The 12,509-nt window shown below is 57.0% G+C and overlaps 1 protein-coding gene across 1 annotated transcript in view; it reads left to right on the top strand.

The window, feature by feature from the left end:
• LOC119954860 (sarcoplasmic/endoplasmic reticulum calcium ATPase 1) overlaps window positions 1-12,509 on the top strand; it is a 72,897-nt gene that overhangs the window by 45,391 nt on the left and 14,997 nt on the right. The window contains exons 12-18 of the mRNA XM_038780443.1: window positions 2,385-2,516; window positions 3,439-3,564; window positions 4,115-4,333; window positions 6,225-6,560; window positions 6,947-7,167; window positions 8,896-9,098; window positions 12,023-12,108. Of these exons, the coding sequence (XP_038636371.1) occupies window positions 2,385-2,516; window positions 3,439-3,564; window positions 4,115-4,333; window positions 6,225-6,560; window positions 6,947-7,167; window positions 8,896-9,098; window positions 12,023-12,108 (1,323 nt within the window). The remainder of the gene's footprint in view (window positions 1-2,384; window positions 2,517-3,438; window positions 3,565-4,114; window positions 4,334-6,224; window positions 6,561-6,946; window positions 7,168-8,895; window positions 9,099-12,022; window positions 12,109-12,509) is intronic.

Below are 12,509 nucleotides of genomic sequence, written 5' to 3'. Positions count from 1 at the left end.
AGTATTTACAGGGAGTCCCTGGGGAGTGTGTCAGTATTTACAGGGGCTCCCAGGGAGTGTGTCAGTGTTTACAGGGGAATCCCCAGGGAGTGTGTCAGTATTTACAGGGGTGTCCCCGGGGAGTGTGTCAGTATTTACAGGCAGGTCACGGGGGAGTGTGTCAGTAGTTACAGGGGGTCCCCGGGGAATGTGTCAGTATTTACAGGGGGGTCCCCGGGGAGTGTGTCAGTGTTTACAGGGGGGTCCCCGGGGGAGTGTGTCAGTATTTACGGGGGGTCTCCGGGGAGTGTGTCAATGTTTACAGGGGGGTCCCCGGGGAGTGTGTCAGTGTTTACAGGGGGGTCCCCGGGGAGTGTGTCAGTGTTTACAGTGTGTCCCCGGGGGAGTGTGTCAGTATTTACGGGGGGTCCCCGGGGAGTGTGTCAGTGTTTACAGGGGGGTCCCCGGGGGAGTGTGTCAGTATTTACGGGGGGTCCCCGGGGTGTGTGTCAGTGTTTACAGGGGGGTCCCCGGGGGAGTGTGTCAGTATTTACAGGGGGTACCCGGGGAGTGTGTCAGTATTTACAGGGGGGTCGCCGGGTACTGTGTCAGTATTTACAGGGGCTCCCCGGGGAGTGTGTCAGTGTTTACAGGGGGTCTCCGGGGAGTGTGTCAGTATTTACAGGGGGATCCCCGGAGAGTGTGTCAGTATTTACAGTGGGGTCACGGGGAGTGTGTCAGTATTTACAGGGGGGCCACGGGGAGTGTGTCACTATTTACAGGGGGGTCGCCGGGGACTGTGTCAGTATTTACAGGGGGTACCCGGGGAGTGTGTCAGTATTTACAGGGGGTCCCGGGGAGTGTGGCAGTATTTACAGGGGGTACCCGGGGAATGTGTCAGTATTTACACCGGGGTCACGGGGAGTGTCAGTATTTAAAGGGGGTCCCCGAGGAGTGTGTCAGTATTTACAGGGGGCCCCCGGGGTGTGTGTCAGTATTTACAGGGGGTCCCCGGGGAGTGTGTCAGTATTTACAGAGGGCCTCCGTGGAATGTGTCAGTATTTACAGGGAGTCCCTGGGGAGTGTGTCAGTATTTACAGGGGCTCCCAGGGAGTGTGTCAGTGTTTACAGGGGAATCCCCAGGGAGTGTGTCAGTATTTACAGGGGTGTCCCCGGGGAGTGTGTCAGTATTTACAGGCAGGTCACGGGGGAGTGTGTCAGTAGTTACAGGGGGTCCCCGGGGAATGTGTCAGTATTTACAGGGGGGTCCCCGGGGAGTGTGTCAGTGTTTACAGCGGGGTCACGGGGAGTGTGTCAGTATTTACAGGGGTCTCCGGGGTGTGTGTCAGTGTTTACAGTGGGTCCCCGGGGGAGTGTGTCAGTATTTACAGGGGGTCTCCGGGGAATGTGTCAGTATTTACAGGGGGGTCCCCGGGGAGTGTGTCAGTGTTTACAGGGGGGTCCCCGGGGGAGTGTGTCAGTATTTACGGGGGGTCTCCGGGGAGTGTGTCAGTGTTTACAGGGGGGTCCCCGGGGAGTGTGTCAGTGTTTACAGGGGGGTCCCCGGGGAGTGTGTCAGTGTTTACAGTGTGTCCCCGGGGGAGTGTGTCAGTATTTACGGGGGGTCCCCGGGGAGTGTGTCAGTGTTTACAGGGGGGTCCCCGGGGGAGTGTGTCAGTATTTACAGGGGGTCCCCGGGGTGTGTGTCAGTGTTTACAGGGGGGTCCCCGGGGGAGTCTGTCAGTATTTACAGGGGGTACCCGGGGAGTGTGTCAGTATTTACAGGGGGGTCGCCGGGTACTGTGTCAGTATTTACAGGGGCTCCCCGGGGAGTGTGTCAGTGTTTACAGGGGGTCTCCGGGGAGTGTGTCAGTATTTACAGGGAGATCCCTGCGGAGTGTGTCAGTATTTACTGGAGGTCCCCGGGGGAGTGTGTCAGTGTTTACAGGAGGTCCCCGGGGAGTGTGTCAGTGTTTACAGTGGGTCCCCGGGGGAGTGTGTCAGTATTTACGGGGGGGTCCCCGGGGGAGTGTGTCAGTATTTCCGGGGGGTTCCCGGGGAATGTGTCAGTATTTACAGGGGGGTCCCCGTGGTGTGTGTCAGTGTTTACAGTGTGTCCCCGGGGGAGTGTGTCAGTATTTACGGGGGGTCCCCGGGGAGTGTGTCAGTATTTACAGGGGGTACCCGGGGAGTGTGTCAGTATTTACAGGGGGGTCGCCGGGTACTGTGTCAGTATTTGTAGTGGGGAGTGTGTCAGTATTTATAGTGTGTTACTGTGTGCCCTGCTACGGTCTGGTTGGTTGGGGGAACAGCCTGTTGTCGGGTATCAGTTGGTGCTATCTGACACTTTCCGTCTGGCCGGTCGGATTGCCTATAATCCTCCTATTTTGCTCTCTCCTCCACAGGCCAAGAGCGTGTATGAGAAGGTGGGCGAGGCCACGGAGACAGCACTCGTGTGCCTTGTTGAAAAGATGAACGTCTTCAACACCGACGTTCGCTCCATGAACAAAGTGGAACGGGCCAATGCTTGCAACTCGGTGAGCCTCGCGCCTCCCCGCGGCCCACTCTTGGGCAATGTGCTCGTCCGCGGTCCCATGCCGTACGCTGGGGTTTCGAAGAACGAGACGAGCGATATCATTGCGGCGTGTAAATTCTGAAGGGGCTTTGACAGGGTCGATGCTGTGAGGCATTCACTTCTTTTCAACTCCGTCCCCACCCCCACTCGGGGTGCTCCTCTTCACCCCCCCCCCCCCCCCCCCCCTCCCCAACAACACTCCCACCTGAAACAGGATGCGCTACCTTTGCGCCTGAGGTTCCCTGAGGAGAGGGGGCTCCCAGAGGCTTTGGACTGAGACGAGAGGGAAATCTGTTTGCTTGGAGCGTCGTGGATCTTTGCAATTCTCTCCCCCCTTCCCCACCCCCAGAGATCTGTGCATCGCTCAGTCACCAAGTAAATCCCGGACCGAGATCAAGAGATTGTTGGATGTCGAGGGGGTGGGGGGGATCGAGGAGAGGTGAGGGAGAGGTTGGTGGGGGCAGAGCTGCGGGAGAAGATTAGCCACAAGCTCAATTGAGGGCGGAGTGGGTGGGGAGGAGGAAGGAGAGGAGCGAATGGCCCCCCTCCTCCGAGACAGAGATAGATTGATCCTTGAGCGAGTTACAGCACCTCAGGACATCGCAAAGCTGATGATGTCCTCACCGAAGAGCGATACACAGCTGTTCTTGTCAGATGGCAGCCGATATCCGCTGATGCCCGGTTTCTGCTCACCCCCTCCCCCGGGGTACCCGCTCACGGACTATACGCCACTGAGCTTCCCCTCACCCTCATACCCAGCCACCACCTGCTGGCCGGAGATATCCAGGAATGGTGGTCACCCGGAGTGGCATGTTTCTGTCTGTACGACCATGTTGATCACATTTCCTTTACGCCCACTCCCCCATTCCCTCTCTGTTCTTCAGGTTATTAAGCAGTTGATGAAGAAGGAATTCACCCTGGAATTCTCACGGGACAGGAAATCCATGTCCGTCTTCTGCAGTCCGGCCAAGGCGTCCCGCGCGGCCGTTGGGAACAAGATGTTCATTAAGGTGAGCCGTCGCCACACCCGATTGCCTGCACCACCACCGCCGCCCCCCCGCACCCCCACACTGCCCCAATTCCCAAACACATGGCCCGTCTTCACCCCCCCCAACCCTCAACCCAGGTGCTCCCCCTCACGCCCCACTTGGCGTTCCCACATGTAACAGGATGCGCCTTGTTCGACCCCGAAATTCCCCATCCGTCCCGGGGCCGAAGCTACTCACAAATCGTAGCCTGGCGCGCACTCCCCTCCGTTCCTGCCCTTCACTCACCGCCCCTTCCACCCCCGCTACCACCTGCATCCTGCCCCTGACCCAATCCGAAACCCAATCCAAATCCAAATCCCAGACCCTGACCTCAACCCAAGCACCCAGAACCAGAGGCATGCACCAACCCAGGTCCTCGATTCGCCCGCCTGCCAGCACACACTCGCAGCTCACCCCCACCCCCAACCTACCCGCCCTCCAGATGGACCCTCGCTCCTCGCCTCACCGGTTCTGAACTCACCCGTGACCGGAACCCTCCCGGTTAACTCTCTTTTTGTTCTCCGACTGGCAGGGGGCCCCTGAGGGAGTGATCGACCGCTGTAACTACGTGCGTGTGGGCACCACCCGGGTGCCACTCACAAGCAGTATCAAGGACAAGATCCTGTCGGTCATCAAGGAGTGGGGTACGGGGCGCGACACCTTGAGGTGCCTTGCCTTGGCGACCCGGGACACACCGCCCAAGAGGGAAGAGATGAACCTGGAGGACTCCACCAAGTTTGCGGAATATGAGGTACGAGCGACGGCGCTTTGGGAGGCGGGGTGGTCCTCCCACCGATTGTTCGCTTTACGACAGTCCCATTCACCCCCTCCACACTTCACAAAATAATTCGCGGACACAAAGTGCGCAGCAGTGCGGCCGCCGTCGTCACATCGAAAACACGGCCCCCGCAAAGACTGACCCTCTGACAGTGCGGCACTCCCTCAGTACTGACCCTCTGACAGTGCGGCACTCCCTCAGTACTGACCCTCTGACAGTGCGGCACTCCCTCAGTACTGACCCTCTGACAGTGCAGCACTCCCTTAGTACTGACCCTCTGACAGTGCAGCACTCCCTCAGTACTGACCCTCTGACAGTGCAACACCCTCAGTACTGACCCTCTGACAGTGCGGCACTCCCTCAGTACTGACCCTCTGACAGTGCTGCACTCTCTCAGTACTGACCCTCTGACAGTGCAACACTCCCTCAGTACTGACCCTCTGACAGTGTAGTACTCCCTCAGTACTGACCCTCTGACAGTGTAGTACTCCCTCAGTACTGACCCACTGACAGTGCCGCGTTCCCTCAGGACTGACCCTCTGACAGTGCGGCACTCCCTCAGTACTGATCCTCTGACAGTGCGGCACTCCCTCAGTACTGACCCTCTGACAGTGCGGCACTCCCTCAGTACTGACCCTCTGACAGTGCAGCACTCCCTCAGTACTGACCCTCTGACAGTGCAGCACCCTCAGTACTGACCCTCTGACAATGCAGCACTCCCTCAGTACTGACCCTCTGACAGTGCGGCACTCCGTCAGTACTGACCCTCTGACAGTGCGGCACTCCCTCAGTACTGACCCTCTGACAGTGCAACACTCCCTCAGTACTGACCCTCTGACAGTGCGGCACTCCCTCAGTACTGACCCTCTGACAGTGCGGCACTCTCTCAGTACTGACCCTCTGACAGTGTAGTACTCCCTCAGTACTGACCCACTGACAGTGCCGCGTTCCCTCAGGACTGACCCTCTGACAGTGCAGCACTCCCTCAGTACTGACCCTCTGACAGTGCAGCACTCTCTCAGTACTGACCCTCTGACAGTGCGGCACTCCCTCAGTACTGACCCTCTGACAGTGCGGCACTCCCTCAGTACTGTCCCTCTGACAGTGCAGCACTCTCTCAGTACTGACCCTCTGACAGTGCGGCACTCCCTCAGTACTGACCCTCTGACAGTGCAGCACTCCCTCAGTGCTGACCCTCTGACAGTGCGGCACTCCCTCAGTACTGACCCTCTGACAATGCAGCACTCCCTCAGTACTGACCCTCTGACAGTGTGGGACTGTCTCTCTCTTTCTTCTGCTCTCTCTCAATTCTTTTCTCCCTCTCTCTCTCTGTTTCTCTGTATTTGTCTCCCTCTTTCTGCCTCTCTCTTTATCTCTATCTTTTTCTCTCTCTCTCTCTCTCTCTCTCTGTCTCTCTCTCTCTCTTTGTCTCTCTATCTTTCTCTCTGTGTCTCTCTCTCTGTTTCTATCTCTGTCTCTCTCTTTCTCTCTCTCTCTCTCCCTCTCTCTCTCACACTCACCCACACACACACTCTCTCTGCCTCCCTCTCATTCTCTCTTTCTCTCTTTATGTCTCTCTCTCACACACACGCTCTCTCCGTCTCTCTCTCACACATTCTCTCCCTCTCTCTGTCTCTCTCTCTCTCTTTGCCTCTCTCTCTGTTTCTATCTGTCTCTCTTTCTCTCTCTCTCACACACTCTCTCTATCTCCCTCTCTTTCTCTCTCTCTGTCTGTCTCTGTCTCTCTCTATCTGTCTCTCTCTCTCTCACACACACTCTCTCTCACACACACACACACTCTCTCTCTCCCTCTCCCTCTCTTACACACTCTCTCTCTCTCTCTCTCACTCTCTCTTTGACGCAGGTTGACCTGACCTTTGTCGGCGTGGTCGGAATGCTGGACCCGCCCCGGAAGGAGGTGATTGGCTCCATCCAGCTGTGCCGTGAGGCCGGAATCCGGGTCATCATGATTACTGGGGACAACAAGGGCACTGCCGTTGCCATCTGCCGCCGCATCGGCATCTTCAGCGAGGATGAGGACACGGCCGGAAAGGCCTTCACCGGCCGCGAGTTCGACGACCTACCCGCCGCTGACCAGCGCATGGCCGTGCGCAACGCCAGCTGCTTCGCCCGGGTGGAGCCCGCCCACAAGTCAAAGATCGTGGAGTACCTGCAGTCATTTGATGAGATCACCGCCATGGTGAGGCTGGGTGGCTGGCCAGGAGGGTTGTGGGGGGCAGAGGGAGGGGGGGGGAACGTACTTGGGTAGTGCTGGTGGTGGCTGGGGCAAGGGGGGTGGTGGTAACGATGGGTAGCGATAGATCTGTTCCAGGCGTGAGATGGCCGAAGTATTCGGACAAAATGTCCCTTGGAACGAACGGAGACTGGTGAAAATAGCGGGACTTAAGGAGGGCGCAACAGAACATGTTAACACAGTGTCAAAGGTAGACTGGAGCGTGTACATGGGGATGTAGGGCCAGAGGTCAATGTGCTAATTGTTTATGTTTCTCGAATGCCCCCCCCCTCCTCAACTCCCCACCCACCCACCCCGGCCGTAAACCCCCCTATTTCGCCTTCTTAATGCAGACGGGTGACGGAGTGAATGACGCACCCGCCCTGAAGAAGGCGGAGATTGGCATTGCCATGGGCTCGGGCACTGCAGTTGCCAAGAGCGCCTCGGAGATGGTGCTGGCCGACGACAATTTCTCCAGCATCGTGTCAGCGGTGGAGGAGGGCCGCGCCATCTACAACAACATGAAGCAGTTCATCCGATACCTCATCTCCTCCAACGTGGGCGAGGTGGTCTGGTAGGTGGCATCGCACATAGAAAAAACATCGCCAGCTGGGACATGACGGAGTGAGGGGGGAGTGGGTGGGGTGCCCTGGAAAGTCAGGGATAGCGGTTACGCTCCTGCCAGCCAATCTCCTCTCCACCGTCACCCTGTGCCAGCTCATCGGCTGCGGAAGCCCTCGTCCGCACCTTCCCCAGACGCGACAACTCCCGGCTGCTCACCCTCATTCTACCCTCTATATACTGCAGCTCATCCAAACTCTGCTGCCCTACACCCCGCCCCCCGATCTAACTCGCAGCACATTGCCTCTCACCCTGCACCCTCCCTGTGCCCACTGACCCACAGAGGTGCCCAGTCCAGCAATGCCTACATTTAAACCCTTTATTTTTAAAATAAATTTAGAGTACACAATTATTTTTTCCAATTGAGGGGTAATGTAGCATGGCCAATCCATCTACCCTGCACATCTTTGGGTTGTGGGGGTGAGACCCACGCAGGCACGGGGAGAATGTGTAAACTCCACACCGACAGTGACCTGGGGCAGGGATCGAACCTGGGACCTCAGTACCGTGAGGCAGCAGTGCTAACCACTGCACCACCGTGCTACCCTCCATTTAAACATTTTAAACGCACATTTGGCCCCCGAGAACCATCCCTATCTCTGTAACCACCTCCAGCCCCTACACATTTCCCTATCTCTGTAACCTCCTCCAGCCCCAACACATTTCCCTATCTCTGTAACCTCCTCCAGCCCCAACACATTTCCCTATCTCTGTAACCTCCTCCAGCCTCTACACATTTCCCTATCTCTGTAACCTCCTCCAGTCCTTACAACGCTCCCTATCTCTGTAACCTCCTCCAGCCCCTACACCCCTCCCTATCTCTGTAACCTCCTCCAGCCCCTACATCCCTCCCATTATCTGTAACCTTCTCCAGCCCCTACAACCGTCCCTATCTCTGTAACCTCCTCCAGCCTCTACAACCATCCCTATCTCTGTAACCTCCTCCAGCCCCTACAACCGCCCCTATCTCTGTAACCTCCGCCAGCCCCTACACCCCTCTCTATCTCTGTAACCTCCTCCAGCCCCTACACCCCTCTCTATCTCTGTAACCTCCTCGAGCCCCTACAACCGTCCCTATCTCTAACCTCCGCCAGCCCCAACACCCTCCTTATCTCTGTAACCTCCTCCAGCCCCTACAACCCTCCCTATCTCTGTAACCTCCTCCAGCCCCTACAACCCTCCCTATCTCTGTAACCTCCTCCAGCCCCAACCCCCCTTCCTATCTCTGTAACCTCCTCAAAAACACTGCTTTCCCCCAGTTCCAGTCGCTCCATTGGCGGCCTTGCCAACATCGGCTCTGGAATTCCCTCCCTATATCTCTCCACCTCTCTCTCTTTCTCTCTCTCTCTCCACCTCACTCTCTTTCTCTGTCCCTTTCTTTCTCTGTCTCTCTCCACCTCTCTCTACCTATCTGTCTCTCTCTCTCTCCATCTCCCTCTGTCTCCCGCTCTCTCTTTTGCCCCTTTCAAAATCATCCGAAACCAGACCTCTCCTCCTGCGTCTCGGCAGCACATTCTGTCTGTTAATCGTCCTGGCGAATCGCCTTGTCAGGTTTATTGTTGTAGTCACAGTAGCGATATGAATCCATGTTCTTCTCTCTCCCTCTTCCATTCTATCCTTCCTTCTGCCCTACCCTCTGTTTGCTTGCTCACAATGCCGTTCTGTTCCTGTGCCTCTGCAGTATCTTCCTCACGGCTGCGCTGGGTCTCCCGGAGGCACTCATCCCCGTCCAGCTCCTGTGGGTCAATCTGGTGACAGACGGGTTGCCAGCCACTGCCCTGGGTTTCAACCCCCCCGACCTTGACATCATGAATAGGGCTCCACGTAGCCCAAAGGAGTCTCTGATCAGTGGCTGGCTGTTCTTCCGCTACATGGTCATTGGAGGTGAGTGATCGACACAGCGGTGTTGTGTTTTCTCCCGCGGCCGCACTGTCAGAGGGTCAGTACTGAGGGCGCTCCGCACTGTCAGAGGGTCAGTACTGAGGGAGTGCCGCACTGTCAGAGGGTCAGTACTGAGGGAGTGCTGCACTGTCTGAGGGTCAGTACTGAGGGAGTGCCGCACTGTCAGAGAGTCAGTGCTGAGGGAGTGCCGCACTGTCAGAGGGTCAGTACTGAGGGAGTGCCGCACTGTCAGAGAGTCAGTGCTGAGGGAGTGCCGCACTGTCAGAGGGTCGGTACTGAGGGAGCACAGCACAGTCAGAGGGTCAGTACTCAGGGAGCTCCGCACTGTCAGAGGGTCAGTACTGAGGGGGTGCTGCACTGAGGGTCAGTACTGATGGAGCTCCGTACTGTCAGAGGGTCAGTACTGATGGAGTGCCGCACTGTCAGAGGGTCAGTACTGAGGGAGTGCCGCACAGTCAGACGGTCAGTAATGAGGGAGTGCTGCATTGTCAGAGGGTCAGTACTGAGGGAGCTCCGCACTGTCGGAGGGTCAGTACGGAGGGAGTGCTGCACTGTCAGAGGGTCAGTACTGAGGGAGTGCCGCACTGTCAGAGAGTCAGTGCTGAGGGAGTGCCGCACTGTCAGAGGGTCAGTACTCAGGGAGCTCCGCACTGTCAGAGGGTCAGTACTGAGGGGGTGCTGCACTGAGGGTCAGTACTGATGGAGCTCCGTACTGTCAGAGGGTCAGTACTGAGGGAGTGCTGCATTGTCAGAGGGTCAGTACTGAGGGAGTGCCGCACTGTCAGAGGGTCAGTACGGAGGGAGTGCTGCACTGTCAGAGGGTCAGTACTGAGGGAGTGCTGCACTGTCAGAGGGTCGGTACTGAGGGAGCACAGCACAGTCAGAGGGTCAGTACTCAGGGAGCTCCGCACTGTCAGAGGGTCAGTACTGAGGGGGTGCTGCACTGAGGGTCAGTACTGATGGAGCTCCGTACTGTCAGAGGGTCAGTACTGATGGAGTGCCGCACTGTCAGAGGGTCAGTACTGAGGGAGTGCCGCACTGTCAGACGGTCAGTACTGAGGGAGTGCTGCATTGTCAGAGGGTCAGTACTGAGGGAGTGCCGCACTGTCAGAGGGTCAGTACGGAGGGAGTGCTGCACTGTCAGAGGGTCAGTACTGAGGGAGTGCTGCACTGTCAGAGGGTCAGTACTGAGGGAACGCTGCACTGTCAGCGGGTCAGTATTAAGGAGGTGCTGCACTGTCAGGTCAGTACTGAGGGTGCTGCACTGTCAGAGGGTCAGTACTGAGGGAGTGCTGCACTGTCAGAGGGTCAGTACTGAGGGAGTGCTGCACTGTCAGAGGGTCAGTACTGAGGGAGTGCTGCACTGTCAGAGGGTTAGTACTGAGGGAGTTCTGCGCTGTCAGAGGGTCAGTGCTGAGGGAGTGCCGCACTGTCAGAGGGTCAGTACTGAGGGAGTGCTGCACTGTCGGTCAGTATTAAGAAGGTGCTGCACTGTCAGAAGGTCAGTACTGAGGGAGTGCTGCACTGTCAGAGGGCCAGTACTGAGGGAGTTCTGCGCTGTCGAAGGGTCAGTGCTGAGGGAGTGCCGCACTGTCAGAGGGTCAGTACTGAGGGAGTGCTGCACTGTCAGAGTGTCAGTACTGAGGGAGCGCTGCACTGTCAGAGGGTCAGTAGTGAGGGAGTGCTGCACTGTCAGAGGGTCAGTACTGAGGGAGTGCTGCACTGTCAGAGGGTCAGTACTGAGGGAGTGCTACACTGTCAGAGGATCAGTACTGAGGGAGTGCTGCACTGTCAGAGGGTCAGTACTGACGGAGTGCTGCACTGTCAGAGGTTCAGTACTGAGGGAGTGCCGCACTGTCAGACGGTCAGTACTGAGGGAGTGCTGCATTGTCAGAGGGTCAGTACTGATGGAGCTCCGCACTGTCGGAGGGTCAGTACAGAGGGAGTGCTGCACTGTCAGAGGGTTAGTACTGAGGGAGTTCTGCGCTGTCAAAGGGTCAGTGCTGAGGGAGTGCCGCACTGTCAGAGGTTCAGTACTGAGGGAGTGCTGCACTGTCAGAGGGTCAATACTGAGGGAGCGCTGCACTGTCAGAGGGTCAGTATTAAGGAGGTGCTGCACTGTCAGAAGGTCAGTACTGAGGGAGTACTGCACTGTCAGAGGGTCAGTACTGAGGGAGTGCTGCACTGTCAGATCAGTACTGAGGGAGTGCTGCACTGTCAGAGGATCAGTACTGAGGGAGTGCTGCACTGTCAGAGGGTCAGTACTGAGGGAGTGCTGCACTGTCAGAGGGTCAGTACTGAGGGAGTGCTGCACTGTCAGAGGGTCAGTACTGAGGGAGTGCTGCACTGTCAGAGGGTTAGTACTGAGGGAGTTCTGCACTGTCAGAGGGTCAGTACTGAGGGAGTGCTGCACTGTCAGAGGATCAGTACTGAGGGAGTGCCACACTGTTAGACCGTCAGTACTGAGGGATCTCCGCACTGTCAGAGAGTCAGCACTGAGGGAACGCTGCACTGTTGGATGAGGAGTCTAACCGAGTACTCCCCGGCTGCCCTCTCTGGTGAGGTCGGACAGATCCCCGGCCTCCTTGGGCCAATGATTGTTCCTCATCCCAAGTTACAGGTGAATAAAAGATGGGTGGCCTGGGCGATTATCACATCATTGTCAATGGGATCTTTCTGTGTATCCACCGGGTGCCACGTTTACCAGGCTACGACAGGGACTGCACTTCAAAAGCATGCTGTTCACTGGGTGCGAAGTGGTCTGTGACGCCTGAGGGGTCTGGGGCCGAGTGAGAGAGGGCGCCAAAGCGACAGGACGGAGCGGAGTGTCCGTATTTGAACTGGGTCCGATCCCGACAGGATCTGCGCATGAACAGCTATTTCACCGGCTCATTTCCCCGTTGCAGGTTACGTGGGCTGTGCTACCGTGGGGGCTGCAGCCTGGTGGTTCATGTATGCTGAAGATGGCCCAGAAGTCACCTACCACCAGCTGGTAAGCCTTATGTTCTTCACCTGCCTCCCCTCTGCCTTCCACCTGCCATGCCCCATGATCAAACGGCCAGAAAATACCAATGTCAACGTTAGTCCTGTCACAGCTCAGTCTGACCTTTGGTCACCAGGGCGGCGCCGTGTTTTCACCAGCCTGTTAATCCCTCTTTGGTCTCCCAATCTCATCCCAGAATGTGATGGAAATAATCCCCTCGCCTCACAAACCCAGCTAAATCGAATTCCTTCTTGAAATTTACAATATTTTGGCCTCAACTACTTCCTGTGGTAACGAATTCCACAGATTCACCTCTCTGGGTGAAGAAATTTCTCCTCATCTCTGTCCGAAATCAGGTTAATGTCCAACAGGTTTGTTTCAAACATGAGCTTTTGGAGCACTGCTCCTTC

Source organism: Scyliorhinus canicula, chromosome 20 (genome assembly GCF_902713615.1).
Source record: "Scyliorhinus canicula chromosome 20, sScyCan1.1, whole genome shotgun sequence".
In the NCBI taxonomy this organism is placed as follows: Eukaryota; Metazoa; Chordata; class Chondrichthyes; order Carcharhiniformes; family Scyliorhinidae; genus Scyliorhinus; species Scyliorhinus canicula.
Note: the sequence above shows the minus strand (reverse complement) of the source record. Positions and strands in the feature narration are given on the sequence as shown.